Source organism: Phascolarctos cinereus, unplaced genomic scaffold (assembly GCF_003287225.1).
Source record: "Phascolarctos cinereus isolate Bilbo 61053 unplaced genomic scaffold, phaCin_HiC Scaffold_4;HRSCAF=312, whole genome shotgun sequence".
Taxonomy (NCBI): Eukaryota; Metazoa; Chordata; class Mammalia; order Diprotodontia; family Phascolarctidae; genus Phascolarctos; species Phascolarctos cinereus.
The window spans coordinates 62,673,031-62,695,894 of record NW_027555847.1 but is presented as its reverse complement, the minus strand read 5'-3'; the positions used below and the strand labels follow the sequence as shown (position 1 = coordinate 62,695,894).

The 22,864-nt window shown below is 38.1% G+C and overlaps 1 protein-coding gene across 5 annotated transcripts; it reads right to left on the bottom strand.

Annotated features, from left to right (window-relative positions):
• Positions 1–540: 540 nt before the first annotated feature.
• On the bottom strand, positions 541–22,487 carry CNBP (CCHC-type zinc finger nucleic acid binding protein). 5 transcript variants are annotated; one of them, XM_078152243.1, is made up of 6 exons: positions 22,311–22,487; positions 18,835–18,920; positions 13,348–13,488; positions 13,165–13,255; positions 12,807–13,010; positions 541–10,035 (listed from the first exon to the last, which is right to left on the bottom strand). In XM_078152243.1, the coding sequence occupies exons 3-6, from the start codon at positions 13,469–13,471 to the stop codon at positions 9,918–9,920; spliced, it is 537 nt and encodes a 178-aa protein (XP_078008369.1). In that variant the 5' UTR covers positions 13,472–13,488; positions 18,835–18,920; positions 22,311–22,487; the 3' UTR covers positions 541–9,917. The 5 variants fall into 5 exon arrangements, with proteins under 5 accessions (XP_078008369.1, XP_078008368.1, XP_078008370.1 ...); XM_078152242.1 differs by lacking the exon at positions 18,835–18,920 and having other exon boundaries at positions 22,311–22,484; XM_078152244.1 differs by lacking the exon at positions 18,835–18,920 and having other exon boundaries at positions 13,369–13,488; positions 22,311–22,483.
• Positions 22,488–22,864: the final 377 nt, after the last annotated feature.

The following is a 22,864-nucleotide window of genomic DNA, read 5'->3' as shown; positions in this document are numbered from 1 at the left end:
AGATCTGAAGCATAATTGCAGAGTTTAGAAAAGACAGTAGTTAAGTGGAAGCACCAAACAGATGACTTTTTCAAGTTTAGCTGAGGATATGGCCATAGCTAGTGGGGATTAAAGGTGAAGCTAGTCCTTATGTATAATGACTGGAAAGGCCCAAGAGAGTTTGAAAGTAGTGAGAGAAAGAACTATGCAAAGTGGTAAAAATGAAGATGACAGAGGGGTTAATTGGGTCAAAGTATTAGATGGGAGAAAAAAAGTATTAGGTGGGTTTTAGTGAATCATTTTGGGGGGTTTTGCATTTTCACAAACTAAATGTATTTCCTTCTACAAGCTGTTCTTAATTAGCAGTACTCTATGCAAATCCTAAAGTGTTCTCTTATGGTCTCATTCAGATTCTGAGATGTTTTAAAGTTCCAATTTTGTTTGGCAAGTAACATTTTTCATTGGTCACTCCAAAAACTTTTTCTCGTTTCTGTGCCTGGGATCCTTGGAGTCCAGTGGGACTGTTTGTTGAAAGGGGTTTGAGAATCCACGAGACACCAATCATTGTCACTTTCATCTTTATTTCCAATAAAATATGTGGGTGACCAGTATAAGCAGCAAACACATCTTCTGTATAATGAACATACGGATCTTTTACAATCAGTTACTAATTATTTATCAAACTTACAGATGTTATTGTCGATTAATAAAATGCAAATTAATTCTGAAAGTGTTATTGGATTCATAGAAACCTTTAACGATCATGTATTTTCCCACTAATGTCCTACTATGATGCTTCACAACAGCCTAAGGCAAACACAGTTCTCAAAGGCAGTGGCAAGTGAGCTCTAGTAGGTTCCACCATGTAAAAATACAAAGAGACCCTCAATGCTTCAGCCCTTCTTTGCTCCTTCAGTGGCATTAACAGAGTGGTGGGAAAAGGAACAAAGAGTGTTAGGAATCACAAAGACCATCTACAGACATCAATTTAACTGCTGATATTCGTAAAAATAGTACACTGGTCCAATTACCTAATCAGCATGTCATGTGGAAAAAATGAAAAAAATCACATCAATATTGCAAGTCTTGCTATAAATAAAACTAGGAACTAAAACTATAAGATTAAAAAAAAACTTGCAGAGATAGTTTCATAATTCATCTGAAAACAAGAAACAGTTTACTGGGATTACTTGGTCATCTCACTGTATAAAGCTCATGATGAACAAGGAAAAAGCAACTTATACAACATTAGTTTAAAAGGATATGGTAGGAAATTATATGAATTTAAGACACTCCAAATTAAACAAATGTATAGCTATTTGATTTCAATGCAAAAGTGAGCATAGGAAAGACTGTCAAAAATTATCAAAAGGCAGCAAATAAAAAAAATGAGAAAATACTTATACAAATAAAAAAACTCTAATCCAATCTACTTAAATAATCTATTGATGCTGGAAAAGGGGTAAATAAGGGAATATATGTCAACACAGACCAGCACCATCTTCTATAGAAGTGGAATAAGCAACTTAAAAAGTTGCTGAGCTTAAAACTGCCTCAGCCAGCAAATACTTGACCCTCTTTGCCAAATGAAATATGGCAGCCAAGGGCCAAGCCAGTTTATAAGTACAAACCCATCCATAAAATCTTGTGCTGGAGGATGATGAAGAGTATCACCACAGACACCAATGAGAGGCAATAGTGAAAAACTGGTTTAAAGAAAGTCTGGTGAGAACCACTTAAGCCAGACAGTTCCATCAACAGTTAAGGAATGACATTTGGAAGGTTGATAGATATAAAAATAACCTAACAAAAGCCAATATACACAGACGACATCTGTGCTAAAGGCAACTTGTACAATGATCAGGGTACAAGGATACTGACATTCAAGACAACTCAAGGAGGGAAAAACACTGAATGATTAATCAAAAAAATAAACAACAAACATGGATGACGACTAAAAAGAGATTGTGAAAATGTCAATAACCAATCTGTAGGTCTTTCTTGTCTCTCCAAATCTTTTGAGATAATACATGCACACATCACTCTTGATGAGACCATCACAACAGGCAGGCTTTCATTAAGTCATGCTCTAGCAGAGACAACATCTTCAGTCATACAATTCACTGAGGTGGCATTTTATTTGGTAGAACAGCCATCTTATAACCTCTACCTACGTGCCCTGCGTGTATGTGGTAAGACCATACAAGATTCCTTGCCAGAAGTAACTTATCAACAAGTCAGGCATAAAACCGAAAAATGTATATTCACCAAGCCTGCCAATCCCTCACCAAGGATGCATCCTATCTGCAGAGAGATAACATTTGCACTTTGTTAAATGAGATGTAGAATCACCCTCACATTTGGCCTAACTATCCATACAGGACAAACCACGTAGATGACATATTCCATCTATGACATGCAGTCAGATGGATAACCCACACAGCTGCTCCATTGATAGAACTACAGATGGACAATGAGCTGGGCTCAGAACTGAAAAGAACAAAGAAGGCACTTGTTTGCCTTTTGGAAAATGGACAGTACTTTCACAACCTTATCTCCTTTATACAAAATCTCCCTTAAAAAGCAAAACAAACAAACACGAATGTTCTTTCTTCTGGTGATGCTATTGCATGTAAATAATGGAATACCACAATCCCTGAGGAATCAATTACTGGTCACCCAAAGGGCACTAGAGAAACGCTTGGTGGCCTTTCCTGAACAGGCTGCGTAATGTGACCAAGGACACACCATACACACAAACCAAGCATCAAGAGATGTATGACCAGAAAAGGGACGAGTCAGTCATAACAGCAATCAACAGCCATGTAGCAATGAGACCCATCTGTCTAAATTTAGTCTCCAGAACATGGTGGACCTCCTGCGGAGGACTGAAAGGAAGGCATGGACTAATGGTGCACAGGATGAGAAAGCATCAATAGATTGCACACCCCAATCAAAGATATTATAGTTCCACTGAGGCACTGTAGTGTCAGAAGTATTTTCTCAACCAATGGATACTACTAAAAGTATCATCATGGAGGTTCACTTTTTTTTTTTTTGGAGGGGGGAAGAGTCCTTTTGATTGGGAAACTTTTCTAACCAAAAAATTTATTTGTAATGTATGTCAGTTAAGTTGCTAAATATTGAGGCTAACTCACTCCCATCTAATGTAATATACCAGTATTGTCTCCCTTGGGGACCCATGTCCAATAATTAATACCTAGTTGTTATTTATATGTGTTTGGGGGGGAAAAAAAGCAAAAACATACACTGACTGACACTTTTGGCATACTTAAGAAAATAGGGCCCTGCAAACACATAAACCTTCATTTCTACAGCACTATCTCCTTCAGGTCGAAAGTCACAACACATGGACTATAAAGAGTGAAGTTCTTATATGAGATAAATGTTAGCTCTTTGTCCCAGACAGTCCATGGTCCAAGATGTGTAACAATTCTTTTTAAAATTCCTTTGTAACGAACAGGTCACAACTGAAGGAAATGTTTGGTTATCACCTGTTGTTTATAGAACTGAAGTAAAAGTAATTTTCTCAAAATCTATTAACTTTCCTACTAGGTTTTAACAAATTTCAGGCTTAATTACCTAGTCTTCTCATTTGTAAATACCATATAAGAACAGAATGCAAAAAACTGACAGAATGCCAATCTTTTCTAGTCCACAGGGCTCTAACACCCCAAAGACCTAAAACAAACAGATCAATTAACCATTCTGGGACTATTTCCCTATCAGAGAAATAATAGGATTGGAGTAGTTTTAGGATGGATTAATTTGGGGCAGGAAGGGACAGAACTTTTGGTTTCTATTCGAGAGAATTAACAGGACAAAGCACATTATCTGTATAGAATACAAAACTGTCTACACCAAAACTCTTTTCTGCAGACTTCCCCAGAAAGCTGTTACAGAGTTAGGTGTAGCAGAATAGCACAAGAACATGTAAGAGCATTCACTGGTACTGACTTTGGTTTTGGCTAACAGAACCAAAGAAATACTGAATCAGCCCTTAATTCTGAAAATTCGTGGAAGAAATACTATCAAAAATATTTAATAAGCAATTTGAAGTAAACTATTTAGTCAATGGAGTGATTTTCACTGTTTCCATAAAAAGGCCATCCACTTAGTGAAATGCATCAGCTAAAACTTCCAGGGCCATGCAAGTACCTTTCAAAAGGATCTTCCAATTTCCATAGCAAGGAAAACTAAATGTTAATCTTACGTTGGCAACAGCAAACGAAGCACTGATGCACACTGAATCTCTATTTAGGTCCTCTGGATAATCAATGTAGTCCGTGCTTGTTTACACTCTTTAGGCACTGGAGCATATTAGTATCTTTATGTTGTTACAAAATCTTAAATTGTTTTCTAAATCTTTTTCAGGGCCTAGAAGTTACATCTCTAGAGCAGATGACCATGACTTTAGCTTTATTTTGAGGATATACTGTTATGTCTATTTGCTGCCAATAGAACTGGTTCCACGATCTTACAACAAAACTTTCCAAGAAACGTCCTGTAGCAACAAAATAGGAATGGCCTAATCCACCCAGACTAAGAAGTGGACATAACCTTTTACTCTTATCTTCCCTGTAGCCAAATTTCAATTAAAGAAATACAACCGTTAACGTGCCATTAAGTTCCTATTCAATCCCGGTTACCACAAAGCTTTTACATGAGTCTCATTATAGCATTTGAATAATTTTAAAATTAAAGTAATTTTCTAAATAGTCACAGGGGTGTTGCATTTTTCAGTTACATTTTTAAATAAAGTTATTAAGGGGCCATTTCTTTGGATATAGCACAAGCCTGAGATAAACAGGATTTTTCATCATGTCTATGTACATGGATCCAAAAAACAAAAACACCCATTTTAAAACATCTTCTTGGGATAGGAAATGTTCATATGAAACTTAACTGACTTCTTTCAGCTCTGGTCTATTTTTAAGGGCAACTCAGAATACTCCTAATACGCACAGGGCATTCTGAGTTAAGAAAAAATTCTCAATGCTAAGTTTAAATTTTATTTCTATCCGTAGCACAGGAGCATTTTATAATTAGAAAGCTAACATTTGCCTTATATTTACCATCACATCTTTAAAACTCATTAACCATGTCTTGGGACTTCTCAGAGTCTTTGGATAACTTAATTTTCTCAAAACAAAGTGTATCAGTTTTTTTGTCTCATCGTGGAATGACAATGTTCAGAGTAGCCACATTCTGCAAGTAATGTGAAAAACTGCTTAGGGTAGGCTAGGCAATGCCAGGGATGGGCAAAAATTTGCAAAATACTCAGCTAAGCAGAGAACTCTACCAGACAGAACCAGGCCAGTAAAGAGTAGGAATAGATGGCTTAAGGAATAGTTACAAAGCAACTGGGGAGTCAAAAGGAAAAGGCAGCCAGAGAAGAAGATATATTCTATACCTCTCCCCAAAACAGGGAGAAGAGGGAGATATAAATATGAACTATTCTGGCACTCCATTAAGTTTCAAAACGTTAATGCCTTTCATGACATATTTGTATTTTAATTAAAATTGCCAGCACACCTGTAATCAGAGATCCCCCAAGCCAAGTATCATTTCCAAAAAATTATCTGATCCAAACCCCTATATTTTTAAAACTTTAAGTGGATATGCTTTGAAAGGTGTCAAATTGAAGTACTCTGCTGATCCAGAGAACAGGTCATTTTCTAATGCTGAGTTGGATTCCTGAAAGCACAAACCTATCATGAGTCCTTGGTGCATTATTTGCCTTAGATGTAACCAATTCGTCAGTCAGTAAGTTAATTCCATCACCGAAGCCTTTCGTTGCTGAAGGTCACATTAATTCTTTGGGGCAGGAGTGAAGTTCTTGACCTACCACCTAATACAGAGGAAGAGAAAGGGGGAATCTTTTCAATTAAAAAAAAAAACTCAAAACAAGAATACACAGACTGATTAAATTAACAGGTCATTTTATTATTAAAATTTTATTTAAGAAAAAAATGCTGGCATCATGGAAGATGAATGGCACTTCATAGCAAAATGTTAACATAAGGTAGTTTCCTTGCTGGGCATACCTGGGTTGAAAGTAATACTCAATTGGTAAAGAGTATGGTCAGAGGTTGACCTTTCCAGATCCCCTTAACTTCAAAGAGCAACTGTTTGATAATCAGCATCTTTAACCCCCAGGCACTTCTCTTGTGTGCATGCCTCCACTTCAATAGGTGGCCCAACACAAGCCAAGTTACTACTACCAGGAAAATAATTCCTAAGTGCCAGAAAACACAGAATTGCATCATGATGTCAGCTAATTACCCTAACCACTAACAGACACTACTAACTACTTCTTCCTTCCACCTCCTTGATGATATTGGGCAAGAGTAGACTGGCTTTCCCCCCAAGAACTGCATACAAACGAGGGAAATGACTTACTACATCGAATGTTTCTATTAAACTCTTTTCCCCTCAAATTCTTCAGTAATGTTCAGCAACAATTTTATTCAATAGTACTATTTAATAAGTACAACTTAAGGTTTAATCTTTCCTCAAAATAGAATACAAACTTGCTAAGTTAGTGGAAGAACAGTGCTCCACACTTCTAGCAAGCCCATGCAAAGTGACATCTAGGAACACGTGGGTCACTTGCATTAAGGCATTGATGTGACAAGATTACACTTCAATGAAGTTTGACTTAGCTGTGAATATCTGTCATCCAAAGTTTCTCTTCAGGCACTACAATGAGTAATCACTTCTCTCCAATTAAACAAGTAAATAAACGTTACCATGACATGACAGTGTAGTGTTAAGAGTAAGAATGACTAAAAATCATTAATATGAAGAGAAACATTATTCAATCAAAAAGGCCAAGGAAGAAAATAGTGTAATAGAAAACACTGGTTATTTGGGATTTTATACTCCTGGCTCTGGTTCCCTAAACAACCCATTGACTCAGGTCTGACTTTATTTTTAATAATCCACAAAGAGAAGAAAAGATAAATGGCATGAAGAGAGGAGGGAAGAGAAAACAGCATTTAATAGTTCCCCTAATAACTGTATTAAGCTAAGGAAGGACAAAAAAGGTACACTAAAGTGCTTCTGAAAACTCCTTAGAACACGTCTTAAAGGTTAAACGTAAAGTATTGGCTTTCTTGTGTTTATGTCTCTCCTCTGGCGGGAGGAATCAATTTCCAGTTAGATAACCCTGCTGATCCAAAGGGAAAAGTCACTCTCCCCAACACAGACCACACATTTATAAAACACCATTCATACATACATCAACAAAAATTTTAGATCTAACAGTAGTTCCTATACAGGCTGGACAGTGCCTTCATCCGTTCCATGGCATCATTCCACACTGATGTTCACACACCCAATTACTCAGGCATAGTATATTAATACTGTTTCACAGGAAAGCGTTTACACACACACACCAATCCGTACACAAATAGTGCATCAGCACCCTCAATTAGATTCTTTCCAAAAGGAACATTTCCATGTTTAATGTGTTCAGGCTACATGAAAGCAAGGTAAACTTAAAGCAAAAATGGAATGTAGAATAGAAGGGAACACTTTGTGTTCTGGTAAGAACAGGTTCTTGTGAAGTTCTCCATACACAAAGTTCCCAGGCACCACCAATGTAAAGATGGATGAGTGAATGCAACAGCTCTAAGACCAAAATTCCCTTTTGCCTTCCCAACGTCCAGCTCACAAAGCCTCCTGCTCCCAATCTTGGCATATATGCCTTTCTATCCTATATGTAAGCAACATAGCCTCAAGACTCTTCACCGGCCACAAAGCTGGGCTAAAGTTGATTCATCAAGCTGTTTTACACTGAAAAAACAACTAAGGCTTATCCTGAAAAAGGCTTAGGCTAATATATTTCGAGAGTAAAAGTTAACATTGGCCCAAGTAGGCCACAATTTTGTCACCTTGCATTTTACATAGTGTTTGTGTTTTGTTGGCAAGCAGTATCCAGTGATTCTATAAGATTGGAAAAATAATCTTTTTTTGATTTACTAAATAGCAGAACTGTCTTGAGGTGTCCACTAAACTTTCACATTGCTTCCTACAAGTGTAAAAGATTTGTCATTGTTGTTTTTCATTAGTGTTAATACCCCTAAGTTGACTAACCTGCAGTAGTTCTTACTAAAATAATTACTGCTTTTCATTTAAATATTACTTTAGCATCCATTCAACACCCTGGGAAATGTAGTATTTATAACCATGTTTTCCTTTCCTTTTGGCCAAGTCATGGTGGCCTAATAGTCTCTGAAACTCTCAACTCAACACAAAGTTGGAATATCCACACTACTATGGACCCCCTCCCCTAAGATGAAGCAGGCACCAAGACCTCAACCCTTCAAAATTTGCGTGAAGTGAATAACTGATAGGGGGAGCATATTTAAACCCCCAATCAGAAGGCAAAAGCAGATTAACTTTCTTGGGGGTAGGGAATGCTTTCCCTTTTATTTTTGTATCCAAGAGGCTAAGCCCAGTGCCTTGTTTATAATAGGCACTTATTTAAACATTTGCATGAACCTCTAACTATATCCATAGTGGAGCTGCAGTATGATAGTTGAGTTCATGGCAGTACCAGGAGACCTGGACTTGACTGCAGCTCTGCCCCTACCCTCACTGGGCTGACCTTGGGGAAAATCACTGAGGGAAACTTTTTAAAGGTTCTTTCCAGCTCTTATATTGTGGAGGTACAGTATTTCAGATCTACATAAAGACCAATGAATGTATATGGCTAAATAGAAGCAACTGTGTTGAGATCACTAAGAAATATTTGTAAAACCTAAGAAACTGCTATTATGAATATGTAAATGGATGATAAAAACCAAAGCTTTAAACATTCTCTATTCTTTTGCAAAATAATCTGACAAATCTTAACCCCATGCCTTTCCATGTTTTAATTGCTAACTTTAACCACTGAAGACATGATTGAGTTAGTACAAAAAGAAAAGTCCAAACTGTCAGCTTTTCAATCCTCCACAGTCCCCTCTTTAATATGGCATTTTGCACTATGTACATTAATGAAAATTTGAAATAAACAAAAGGAACTTTAGTCAAACTCCCCTTCCTCCTCCAGCTTTATTGATAGTTTAAAATTACATTTCTATGTTCTAGGACTTCAGTTGCTTTTACCATCTGACTTTTAAAAACTGATTACAGCAAATGAAACTCAACAGTTGTCTAAGTGATATAGTATACAAAAATAACATCTTGATTTCTGTGAAAATGCATTTCTCTGCAACTCCTGAATAGCTCCAAATTATGCTTGCTCTGAGCATTGATGTTTACTCTGGGTTTTAGATTTAGTTTTTGAAAAATTTATTCCAAACCTTGCCTTCACCATCTGTATCTCCAGCATTCACATTGCGACGGAGTTGTTACTGTTTAGGTTTTTATCCTGATTTCTCTCTCTCTCATGGCCATTAACAGGCATATACATCTTTTTACTCCCACTCGACTAGATGCTCTATGTAGGGCCTGATACAGATGTTACTCGATGTTATTTAACAGCTACTGAGGTCAGACAATCCAAGGCCATCATTATACTACAATTAAAGTTACTTATGGAAGTTCAAAGACACTTCCACAATCTGTTTTACCTCCTGCATGGGATCGCAATCAAGAAACCCAGAAAGGGTTTCCTAGTCTGACTCAACTCTTCCCATTCGTTAATCCCTATTCACCAGTGGCGCGGAAAGGGGGTTCTTTAACAAAGCATTATACATAACACCTCTACCAAACTAAACATAAACATTTTTTTGTAGTTAAATGCAGAAAGTCGATTTTTCCACCCCTTTCCTCCTTTTACACGGCAAGTAAAGCTCACTGGCCTGGGAGTAGCCTCTATCTGCCAACCTTTGGCCAGTGAAGAGGATTCAGAGAAAATAATACAACCATCAATCAGAAAAAGGAGGGGCGACAAAGGAAAATAATTAAGCTGTAGCCTCAATTGTGCATTCCCGTGCAAGATGCCCTGACTCGCCACAGCGATAACAGTTGACTTCACTTGTCTTGCTGCAGTTGATGGCTACATGACCAGTTTCACCACACCTAAAAAAAGAAATTAAAAAGTTTTCACATTGGTGCTCAGAAAATGTGAAATTGTCTACCTAATCATTAGCCATTGCACAAAATTAAAGCTATGATGTTTAGTGCCCCAGACAACTCTACTAGTTCTTTGAGACAAGACAAGATCATACTAATCAAGCAACTAAGGGGAGGAAACTTAATGATAAGGATGGGAATGTTTTGCGCTATTATTCTATTCAAACTTTGATACCTAGTTCATTCAAAGTTCACTCTGACAGCAACCAAAATCAACTCCACACGACTGGTCCAAATTTTGTCATACTTCTGTGTATATTTAATTCTAACGGTACATATTGTGACAAAGTAGAGGAAGGAGTTTCTCTTCTGATACAGTCACACAAAATGACACAGCAACATTTGTAAAGATATTTTTAAGTTAGCAAAACTAACACACGCAATACATTCACTTAAGAAACAAGTCAGAACTGAGAAAAACCTAAATTTAAGAACATAGAGCCAACAGTGTAGCAGCACAATCCCTTTGTCAGATGAGGACTAACAACACTGCTACAACCTAAAATTTTATTAGTTTTCATCTACACTAAATCCTGCATAAACAGGCTTTCTGTCGATTTAATTGCCTATCTATGTTAAGAGCTGGAATGGAGAAGCAGCTCCCTTCTTCCTACAAGAAACATGCTGCAATTAAAACCCAGAACTGACTGTGAACATAACTAAAACACACCAAACACCTCAGTTTGTCCTCATTTTTACTGTTTATTAATAAATCTAAGTTCTTGTTATCTGGACAGTTTCTCACCTCTTGTATAATCTATCAGTATCTAATCACCATCACTAGGTTTATTCTCTACCAGAGTTGTTAAACCAGACCAGACTCTATAAAAATGATTCTTGAACACCTGGACACCAATGCTCCAAGTTTTACAAAATGCTTCAGTATAAAGCCCTATGATCCCTGACCTAATTCAACTGCATGTTAACATTCCAGCCAATCTAAGCCACAAGATATTTGCCTTAAGACTGAAATCAAAGTACCACCACATGATTTAAGAACATACTACTGGGATGTCTCTCCCTAAATACCAAAAACTTGGAATTTCCTATTATTTTATTAACCTATAAAAACCATGAAACTTCCAATTAAAAGAAATCAAGTTCCACCTATTTATCAACTCAACTTTACAAGGCAAAGCAACTTTTTAAAAAGTATTTTCATAACAAAATATATCACTTAACAACGATTAGGAAAAGAATTTACCTTTACCAAAGAACATATCCACATAATGATAAGACACTAAACTGGTTAAATTGGCCAAATTTTCCCCCTTGATTTAAGGTAGGTCAAATTTCTAGTTCTAGATAAAAGAGGGACTCAAGATGTTAATTCTACATTAATTACAAATAAGATTGACCACATGCACAAATGAACAAAAATCTCTAAAATTCAACCAATAAAAAAGCCTTCCTCACATCCAGTAGAGGCATAGTCATACCAAAAATAACACTAGATTTACAAGTCAAAGACTAGGGTTTGAACCAGGACTCCATTATCTCTCAGTTGTGTAACCGGACAAATACCAAACTCAGATCCTAGTTTCTTCATCGCAAAATGGGAAATAATTATCACCTGAGGGAAGTATACTTTAACTTTAGTGGACAGGGCACTGCTACATTTGAAGTCAGGAAGATTTAAGATGTTCAGATCCTACCCTCAGACCCTAGTTTATCTGACCCCAGAAAATTCACATCTCTCTGGTGGTGCTGTGAATAGAGAGCAATGGGTCTGGGAGCCAATGAGACCTAAGTTCAAATCCCGTCTCAGACATTTACTATGTGACCCAGGGCAAGTCACTTCACTTCTGCCTCAGCTTCCTCATCTGTCAAACGGGGATAATAACACCATCTACTGCCCAGAGTTGGAAGATAACATAAATAAATAATACGTGTAAATTGCTTTAAATAATGAAGCACTATATAAACATTCTTACCTCAAATTTGTCATCTATAAAATAAGGGAGTTGAACTTGATGGCCTTTAAAGTCCCTTCCAGATCTAAAATCAAGTGTTCTACACCCCTCCACCCATACTTAGGGTGTCCCAAAAGTCTCAGTACAGTGTAAGGTATTAAAGCCTGAGTTTAGGTAGGTGGCATGTAGTCGTACATCTATTGGGGGGGGGGGGAGAAAGACAGAGACAGAGATTTTGTGAACTAGGTTAAGAGAGAAATATGGTTATATAGAAATTCCTAAAGAGGGATGAGAATGACTCTCAGAATTAGCTTTCTAAACGAAGAGAAGGAAGAACTAAAGAACAAGGGTTTGCACACAACTACACTGTGCCTCACTAACCGAGTACTCCATTTTACTTTCTCCTCATTGTCAAAAGCAGATGCTAAGAAAAAGGTGCTGATGATCTTAAGCTAGCAAATCTTTTGCCCCATATTTTAAGGAAAATAGCTGTAAGATCTATCAAGTGCTTAACAAATAGTACCCATCAAAATAAAAGTCCAGTTAGAGATATTTTTGTCATCTTAGATGACCTTTCTACTTGTAAAATGAGAAAACTGTATGTAGCTATAGAGTATTTTGTTGTGCCCCAAAGTCCAGCTCACATGCCACAAGAGGACTCTTAGGACAAAGTCAGAATCTCACCTGGTCACAAACAAAACCACACTGCGTGAAGTCCTTTGAGGTACAGGAATCTCAGTCATAATTTCACGACACTGCTGCTGTCCTTATTTTTCTAATTTAAGATTACACAGCTATCCTTACCTATAGCATTTCACTTTGGTGCAATCTTTCTGAATGTGCCCAAACTCTCCACACGAATAGCACTTCTGCTCATCTGCGTGGTCACAGTCGCGAGCCAAGTGGCCGGGTTTGCCACAGTTGTAGCAGCACTGCTCTCTCTCCCGCTTCGGTTCCTTGCAGTCCTTGGCAATGTGGCCACCTCTACCGCAGTTATAGCAGGCTTCAACAATAAGGAAAAGAAGCAGACCAAGACTATAAAACCTTGATAAACTGAAGGTGAATTTTATACAATGTGCTACACAAAAGTTTTAAGACGGCTTCCTTTTATGCTTACCACTCTGCAGAGAAGGAAGAAAAAGGAAGTGTTAAATACTTACCATCCTCCTGAAGATCACAATCCTTGGCAAGATGACCAGACTCACCACAACGGTAACAGATGTCTGGAAGAGATGAAGAAACAAACTGGAAACCTATTACAGAAGGGAAACAAAGAGTTGGGAGATTAGACCAACCTTGGTAATTGTATATTTTGAAATTTCAAAATTTTTTTCAACAAAAATACCTCTCGCTGAGGTAAAACCACCTCTTCCACGGCTCCGCATGCCTCGGCCACGGCCTCCTCCAGTAGGGCATTCTCGGGCCCAATGGCCAGAGCGTCCACATTTGAAACACTCGTTGCTGCTCATCGCTGCACTTAGATATTCTAAACATTAAAGAATACAACCATCAGAACATCAGAAATAACTCTCAGTGACTAAAAACATGCCACTGAAAACTGATAATGACTGGGAAAGGATGGGACAACGACACCCCTTCACATTAGTAATTTCTCACAAAGTATGAGTATGTGGACGTGTGATTTAGGAATCTATGCAGAAACTTAAACACTCTTAGCTTATAAATTATTAGTAAAAGAATTGTTACAATAATTCTTTTCAATCTGATTATACAAAAGTTCTTTTCTTAAGATTACATGGCTTCATAAAATAATTACTGTATATTTAAAAATATTTTGGTGTATATATTTTCTTATTTAATGAGGGTATTTTCTATCTTTTACTGATGATCAAACTGCTTCAGAGGTTAAGTGACTTACCAAGACTTACAGATAGTGGCTAGAATTCTGGTTCTTAAACTCAATGCTTTTTCTACTAAAAGATTATTTTAAATTCAAAACAACGTAGCTCTAATTAGGAAATTTTGAAAGACCACCTGTCTTCATTTGTACTGAGCATAGAAGCATTTTTGATGTAAAGAAGAATTTCAAAGTATAAGGCCTTATGTATCATTGCATTCACTAAAATACTTATATTTCTTGAAGTTATTGTTATAAGATATGCTGCTCTGATTCTGGGGCTGTAGTTACATGTCAGAAACTTTAGAAAAACAACACAAATCCACTCCAATAAAGGAAAAAGAACATAATACATTAAAGAAAATGCTTTTCTAAATTATAAAAGAGACAGATGGTTTTTCAGCACTGACTAAATACCGCTCTTAACATAGTATTGACATCAATTTTTATGTCTACAATTAAACCAAGAACTGTCCCTTAGCAAAGGGTTCATAGCAATAATGGTGTTCCGTAACAATCTGAGCAAGTACTTAACTACCATAAAGTTCACCTTCATCTGACCTTAATTAACAACAGTATGCTCACTACTAGAAATGTATAAATGTAATAATTCACAAGCAGAATTTGACTTTTAGTCATCCTCCAGGACCGCTTCCTCATCTGAAAAATGAATTGGACTAGATCTTCAGGATCTAAAATTTTGTGACTGCATAGGTCCTTGGGTTTTTTTAAGTCATCCATAAAAAGCCTTAAGAGGGATGGTTTGTACCTCAACAGCTTACTTCTGAAATTAAGTTATTCACATAGCTCTGCTATGACTAATCTATCATAGAAATACCTTTGCACCACTCACACAAGACCAAGAGTTTGCCAAGATATTTAAATCTGGCAAGGTTCGGTTTCCAACTGGTCTGACACTGTAGTGGCTTGTGAAAGGGGTCTGAACCAGTTCATTCCTAGAACAGGATTTTCCTTGGAGACCCAGGGATGTACTAGATGACCTCAAGATCTCCTCAGCCTATAATTACGTTATTAAAGCAAGGATAAACTCAGGATAATACAGCAAGTCATACCAGAAAGGAGCATGCCCTGGGGCTTTTAGTTTTTCTTTAGTCTTTAATTATTACTCCCCCACTACTAGAAATCAAAAGGTACCTAAAATCAGATTGTCTTATTAGACCCCCCCAAATTTATAATTGTTTTAATTGTATTCCAAATTGAAACATTTTTCTTAGGTTAACATGGTAACCTCATTTTAGACAACTTACTGTCATTTGCCAGTATAATAATTAAACCACAAGCGCAACGTACTAATATTGATATTTAATTGGGAATTGATACCACTGAAAGAATTCTGAAAGGTCCAGTTATCTTAAGTCATTCTAATGGAAGAATCAGTTACTGATTATTCATACTTCATACTTTCTGCCAATAGTCATTTTCAGAAAAAAAGGAATTGTTTTTAAAGTTTTTTACCCAACAATGCTAACGTACAGCATGCATTAAGTATCTCCTAGGTTTTTCAAAAACAAGCTTACAAATAGATAATGTTCAATAAAGATAGCATTTTATGTATCTCATAAGAGTATGTTTTCACCAAAACAAATACAATTCATTCAAGATTCCTTGTAGTAACAAATCTGACAGGACGTGTTATCCTATAATGTGGGGTGCCTCCCCCAACCACAAGTAGACATGCTAAAACAAAAACAAAGTAACCTCTGTACCTGCCAGTTTCTGCAAGTATACATTTAGCCCATACAGTTTTAACACTTTTAACTTTGGTGCCAAGCCACAATGAAAAGCCTTTGAAAAGAAGCAGTTACAGAATGTATTGAGTAAAAACGCCAAGACCAAAGCCAAGAAGCACAAGGAGCTTAATACAAGGAAGCCTCAAGCATACTAAATACTATGTTTGTATATCAAAATCAGCAAACCTAATTTATTTCCTCATCAACAACCAATAGTTCAAGTCCATTTTACTTCATGGAACAAGGGCCTGCCTACTTTCATCTTAAAATTTCTTTGAAGCCCTACCAAACCATTATATATGAGGTAGAGATAGGGATATCTACAAAGCCAGAGTACACTTGCACTTACAAAAATGGTGCTGTTAAGGAAGCAAATTTAAAATTCGCATATAATAGACTCTTACTACAGGGAATTATATGACCATCCAAAAAAAATTTAAAAAGCTGCTATTTAGTGACTATTTTTCAGATACTGTTTACTGAGTGGAGCTCCTCTTACACAAAATATGATTAGAATTTAACTTTTAAGTTGGTCACTGATTTGTACGGTTTTATATTCCTCTGCTGGAAATAAGATTTTACATTATGAGCTTTCCACTAGGGGGGGCTATAAAATGCAACACTGCTCAAAGTGCAAAGGTGGGCAAGCGAACAGCAAGTGAGCTCTTTCTTGTATGTGGCTCTAGTCCCCAGTTTACAATATCCAATACTTGCACGTGTGCCAAAACTTAATCTGAGCTCTCTGTGTAGGAACGCTCTACCAACTTGTAAGAGTTCCCAGTAACACTGTCAAACTTGGTGGGTTGGCTGGTTTTGCTGAACTGCTATTTTTAAATTAAATTTTCTTTCAAAAATTATTACAAGGGATAATTTGCAAGGTAGAAAGGCATATGCAGAAATGAGGATAAAACAAGAGATGCCAATAATTCTCAAAAAGAATTTCTAGTACATTTTGTCAAACTTTTTGATCTGTGATTTCAGGGTAGGGAAACCCTCCCCACCTCCCACACTGAGAGGTTTTGGAAAGACAGCCAGGCAAGACTCAAAACCCAGCTCTTAGTGACCTCCAAGGCTACTTGCTTTCTACTACTGAAGCCCAGTTGATTCTTTCAAGACAATTTGGAAAATTATAAATTTTGCATATATGTCAATAAGGAAAACAAAGTCCCTGATGCAGATTAGCATTAACCCCATTCAACTCAGGACTTTAGATTTAAAATTTTTTAATTCCTATTCAAATGTCCTATACACAATGTATCATTAGAGCTGAAAGTTTGTATTTATAATTACAAAATTACCTTTTTCAATAGTCAATTTAGAAAACAAGTTTCTGATAAAAGGAGATTCTTAATTCCCCTCTTTTGATATATTACTTTTTAAAAACATTATCTATCCCGTGTGACCTTTCGAAGAACATACTCAAAACCTACATCGTTTGTCTAGGATACATACAGATCTAGTTTCCCTTTCTAAAGGCGACACCTTTAAATAACATTTTATTTTTAAGGTTTTTTTAGGTAATTGGGGTTAAGTGACTTGCCCAGGGTCATACAGCTAGTAAGTGTCAAGCATGTGGTCTGAGGCGGCATTAGAATTCAGGTCCTCATGACCTTAGGGCCAGTGCTCTATGCACTGCGCCACCTAGCTGCCCCCTAAATAACATATTTTAGAAAGATAACAAAATGTTATTTATTGTTGACTGTCAAATCAGCAATTATTTTTTTAAATACTACGTTCTAACCACCGACTGATTCCTAACCTATAGCATGTATACCCTATCCTAGTTGCATTTTAAGTCACACCTAGTCTAATATACTATCCTTTTTGTATATATAAATGTGCTTGAAATTTTTTTTTTGCATCTCACAAGACTGAAGGCATTGTAAACAAGCAGGATTGGAGAACAAGCATGTCGAGTAGCCCTGATCCAACCTAAATCTAACTATGAATGTCAAATCCTAAGTGTTTGAGGGAAAACCAGAAATCCATAAAAGTTCCTTTTATGACAGGCATATACGCCATTACATTATTTGCTAAGTATTAAATAAAGTCACTGTGGCAAAACTCCCTCAAACACTGGCAAGTTAGGCTTGCCCCAAGTTCTTCCAACACCTACAGAATTCTTTACCTACCATTCAAAGACTTCATGTTTGTTACTCTCCAAATAGGTCAACATACATATAATTTCCAATGGCATCCAGCCAACGAACAAACTTAGAAAAAGGAACAGGCAGTTCTGCTTAGGCTCTACTACTTTTCCATGTATCTAAGTGAGGTTGTCCACAGCTAGATTAGGCCAGTGATCAAAGGGGTGCTCTAGAGAAGCTCTTTGAAGAGCTGCACATTTTTTTTTTTGCTTTAAGATTATGCCACATTTTCTTGAAGTGAGGCATTTTCGTATTGTTAGGATAATTACTACACATTGAGCATTTAAAAGCAATTTAAAAAAATCTTAGTTTCCCCCAAAGATTCTTGAAATTGTACAACAGGCACAGCTGAACAAGTAAAATAAGCCATTTGGGTTTACTCTGCCAGCACATTATCCTTGGGGTTGGGCACAAAGACTATGTGTCCTGGTGTTATCTCTACTCCAGAAGGTACACAACTATAAAGAAATTATAACATTTTGCCTTTCACATGTCACTATAAAACACTTCTGACATATTCTAAGTATCATAGCAATTCAAATAAATCTGTTATATTTAATATGGAGTATGTACTAGGCATTAGGTTCTTACCTTATGAATAAAAAACCCAAATAATTTGACTTTTCTTTTTACCAGATTTTTCACATAAATAATGGCAATTAGGAAAACTATTTGTATCCTTTTTCATCTAGGAGCCAACTGTCTCAGTATAATTTTAAATTCTGCTTCATTCAATCTGTATAGTCAAAGCACTTAATTTATATACAGCTCTTCCAATTTTTACAAGTTAGAGTACTGGCCATTTTCCTTGAATGGTATAAAACAAATTAGGTTATCTTAACCTTCAATTTATTAGTTCCTTTCCCAGCTGAAAAACTTATTACTTTCATCTTAAGAGGAAAAATTAGTAAATTTATTACATACTCTACCTTTTAAAGATCCTTAAGAATATATTATGGTCAACTCTGAATTACCAGAAATACCTATGGGTTCCATTATTACAGAGAAATATAAGCCAAATATTATAAAATTTCATTTTACCCAATAGTTTCAATCTTCTCCCCTTCAAATCTTACCAAACTTGATGAAAATTTTCAAAATTGTCTTTTAAGTTTCTTTTCATTGGTCCATCCTCTGATGAAGGAGCCTAGGCAAAAGGCAACTAATAAAAAGCCAATGACAAGGTAATCGGTCATTGAATTATCAAGCAAAGATACTGTCTACTGAGCAAGACTTAAAGAGTTTGCTCATACCCCAAAATTGGTACCCCACCTTTATCTTATGTAAATAAAGTTATAAACTAATTACGTAAGCAGCTTTTATAATATGAAAATTTGCTATATATAGGATAGGTTGATCAAATGAAGTAGTGTAACTGAAGAAGAACTGACTTCATCAGAAGACCAGGACCTAACACCCTCCCCAAAATGAACAGCCAGTGGTGCTGTTAAGAGGTGCCTCTCCTTATCTGCAAAATGAGTGCTGGCCCAGAACTGAGATGAATAATTAAAAAAAAAATGAATGAGTCACTGCGAGGCCCTATTTAAAAGAAAATCTTACAGATAATCTATATGGGCTTGTAGAACCTTTGATTCTAGTCACACCACATGAAATAAAGAAAAATTGGCAACAACCCAAATGTCCAACAGAATGGCCACAGAAATAAATCAGCTGCACATTAACATGACAATAGAGATGGAGGGGGGGAGCACCCAGGGAAGGATTCAGACTTAGATTAAGGTAGAGCAAGGTACCATCCCCATTTTTAGAGATAAGAAATCAGGCTCCAGAGTTCAAATGTCTTACCCAAGGTTCCACAGCTTTGAGAGGTATGGGAAACAAGAGGTACCAGAATATTAAAGCCCTAGTGATATCAACTGTCAAAAGGGAGAAATGAAAATATGACATGATGTTATGAAATAACATTAAGTGAGAAAAAAAGACAGGCCAGGTTACGTTCAGATTATTAAAAGTATATACTTATCAGTGTTTTCTATGAAGGAATTCCACAATTAAGAGTTAGACATAACTTTGGCAATAACCTAGTCCAACCCTCTTATTTTATAAAGAAAATGAAATTAGATTTAACAAAGATTTTTTTAAAATGTGGAGTGGTACCAGTCCTAAAAGAGAATTTAATGTTAAAATTGCTTTAAAGGTTCTATTTTTAAAAATAGCTTTCATAACATAGGGCTCTTATTGCTTTAACAGCTATTTACATCAAAATACTGGGCATTCTTTGTTTCTCCATCTATAAAATGAGTAGTCCATTCCACAGCAAAGATGTTTTAAAAACTTAAGTAGACTAAATCAGAATGTTTATCCTGACAGCCAAAGGAAACTTTAATAATTTTAAAATATATAGGTTTAAAATCTTCAAAGTATGAGGATACAGATGAAATACAGTAAAATCCACATACCTTGTTGAAATGGAATTTACTTGTACCCCATACTGGTTACATTAAACAAGTGGTCAACTACACTGAGTTTTGAAAATTGTTCCAAGACTATGTAACTAACACTTTGGATGAAATGGAATTTTTTATTTGGCTTTATGGTTTTTTTTTCAGTGTACAAGTATTATGCTCTTTGATTTAAAAAAGTAAGCCACTTTTGGGGGAGAAACCCAATGAATTTCTCCTCTTACCAAATAAATACATGCAAGAATCGAGTTAAAATGTGAATCTATAGTTAGGCATAATGAGTTGGGATGCAATGTAACTCCTTAGAATAGATCTGCAACAATCAGTGATTCCACTACCACTGGTAAAAAATGTGACTGACAATGGTACTTTGCAGAACACTAAATATCATTTAGAGGACACTTAATTTTTAAATAAAGTCATACACACTTCATACCTGAAATAAAAATCTTTCCCCCTCTTCCCAATAATCATACATGATAGTATATTTTTACAGATTTGACTTAATCTTTTTATAAGCACAGTCTACATACCTTGCTGAAAATTTCATTACTGCAAATTGTCAAAATGCAAAAGAATATTATGAATGGAAAATACTGCAAAACAGTTACCCTCAGTGTGGAAGAATATATATTAGTACCCAGTATTTTCATGGAATATATTCTAAACTGAACAGCTTTAAACCTGCTTTAAATAAAAAAGGATGACCTCATAAGAGCATAAATTACTATTTGAAGTGATGCAGATATCAGCCTCTTACCCCTCCCCCATTACATCACATAGGCCAAAGGCCAGTGATGTGGGGGTGGGGAAGGGGGGAAAAGACATTGAGAATATGGTTTTAGGGAACCCAGAGAAATAAGAATACTAATACTCTGCGACTTTTAGTTTAACTTTAATTAAACTAGTAAATGAAAGTATACAATCATGCCCTAATAAGCTTTTCCAGCTGCCTTACTATCTATACTATATTGTTCTGATCGTCCTCCTGGTGGGAAAAATCGAGTATTACCTACCAACTGCCTTAGTCACGGCCGATTTAGGTTACAATTATTTAAATAGGTTTTTAAGACCCTCAGGACCAGATGTAGCTATTTTACTTTAAAAGTGCCTTCCAGCTCAGGCCATGTGGTTAGCATGTGAAAACATGGCTATGTTTTACACAAAATATAATCTCAAAAACTTCAATTTGGATGATCATCTAGTTCCAAAATCATTTGTGACTGGATATGGAGACTGACTAAATCATTTTTAAATTCTTGCAAAATCCAAACATTTAAAAACCAATTTACATTAAAATTTTCGAAAATTTTTTTTAAAAAGCTTAAATTCTTTGAATTGACTAATTAGTCTAGCAAAAACCGGTGGGCTTTGGGGTTTTCTGGTTAACTTACTTGTTTAAAGAACTTGGATTACGTTGTAAAGAAGACAGCTGTAAAACGCTCGCCTTATGTCAATAAAAACAAGTAAATCATTTGCTTTTGATAACCTTAGGGCCCTAATGAAGTTACCAGAAAGCCTCCTGGAGACCAAACTTCCAAAAGCACAGGCCTAGTCAACTGGGCGCCCAAGACCCATCGAGGCACATGGCCCTCCGCCCGGGGGCCCCTCCGCCCCGAGCACATGGTTGGCGCAGAGCCTCCACCCCTCCCCCTCCCCCCCTCCCGCACCCGGACACTTTCCCCTGCCACATGGCCCCCTTCCCGCAGGCTCCCCGCCACCGCAGCGGCCGGGCCTCCCTTGTTCCCCCCAGGGACGCGGCCGCGGCCGCCCCGAGAGCCTGAGAGACTCTTTTCGTCGTCGGCGACCCCGCGCTCTGGCGGCCCGGAGACTCGGGGCCTGAGCCCGGGCCCCACCGCCCGAAGGGCGAAAGGTCGCCCTTGCACCGCCGCCGCCGCGGGGCCGGAGCCGGGGAGGGCGCCAGCGGCGGCTGCACGGCTTCCCGCCTGACGCAGCAGCGGCGGCGGCGGCGGCGGCGGCGGGCCAGGCTCGGCCGCCATCGCTGCCGCCTCAGCGCACCCCCCCCACCCGCCGCAGCCGCTTCCCCTGCTGGCCTCGGGCAGCCCGCCCGCCCCGGCCCCGGCCCTGCCCGACCTCCGCCCCGCTCCCCGAAAACAGACGACGGTTACCTAAGACGTCGAACAGGGCCCGCGACGGTAGCGGGGTCGGACGCTTCAGCTCCCGAGGAGGGTATAGGGACGGCGGCGGCGGCAGCGGCTGTTTATTTTCGGGGTCCTAGCCTGCGCCACACGCGGGTCTGCACACGGCCCCACACACGCCGTTGCGCACGGCCCCTCCGCCTCGCCCACGCGGCCAATCAGCGCCCGGATTGCGGAGGACCAATCAGCGCCGTCCGCAGGGAAAGGAGGGGGGGCCCCCCAACGCCTTCCTCCACCGCGGCTCAGCCCCTCCCCTTTCTCTTTCCCGCCTTCCCCTCAGCCCCCTACTGTCCGGCTCCAGTCCCTGGCTCAGTCAGTTCCCATTTGGGATCGGCTATGGCGTGGCGGTGTGTGGAGTCCCAGCCTCGCCCCGGGGGTCCGCTCTGCCCTGCGGCCCGCCCGCCCTTCCCGGCGGCCGGTCCTTCCTCGCCAGGGCCCGAGAGGGAGCCCAGCCCCCTTGCTCCCCTACCGGGTTTGGCGGTCGCTGTGGGGGGGTTCAGCGGAGGCGATGTGCACATCACCAC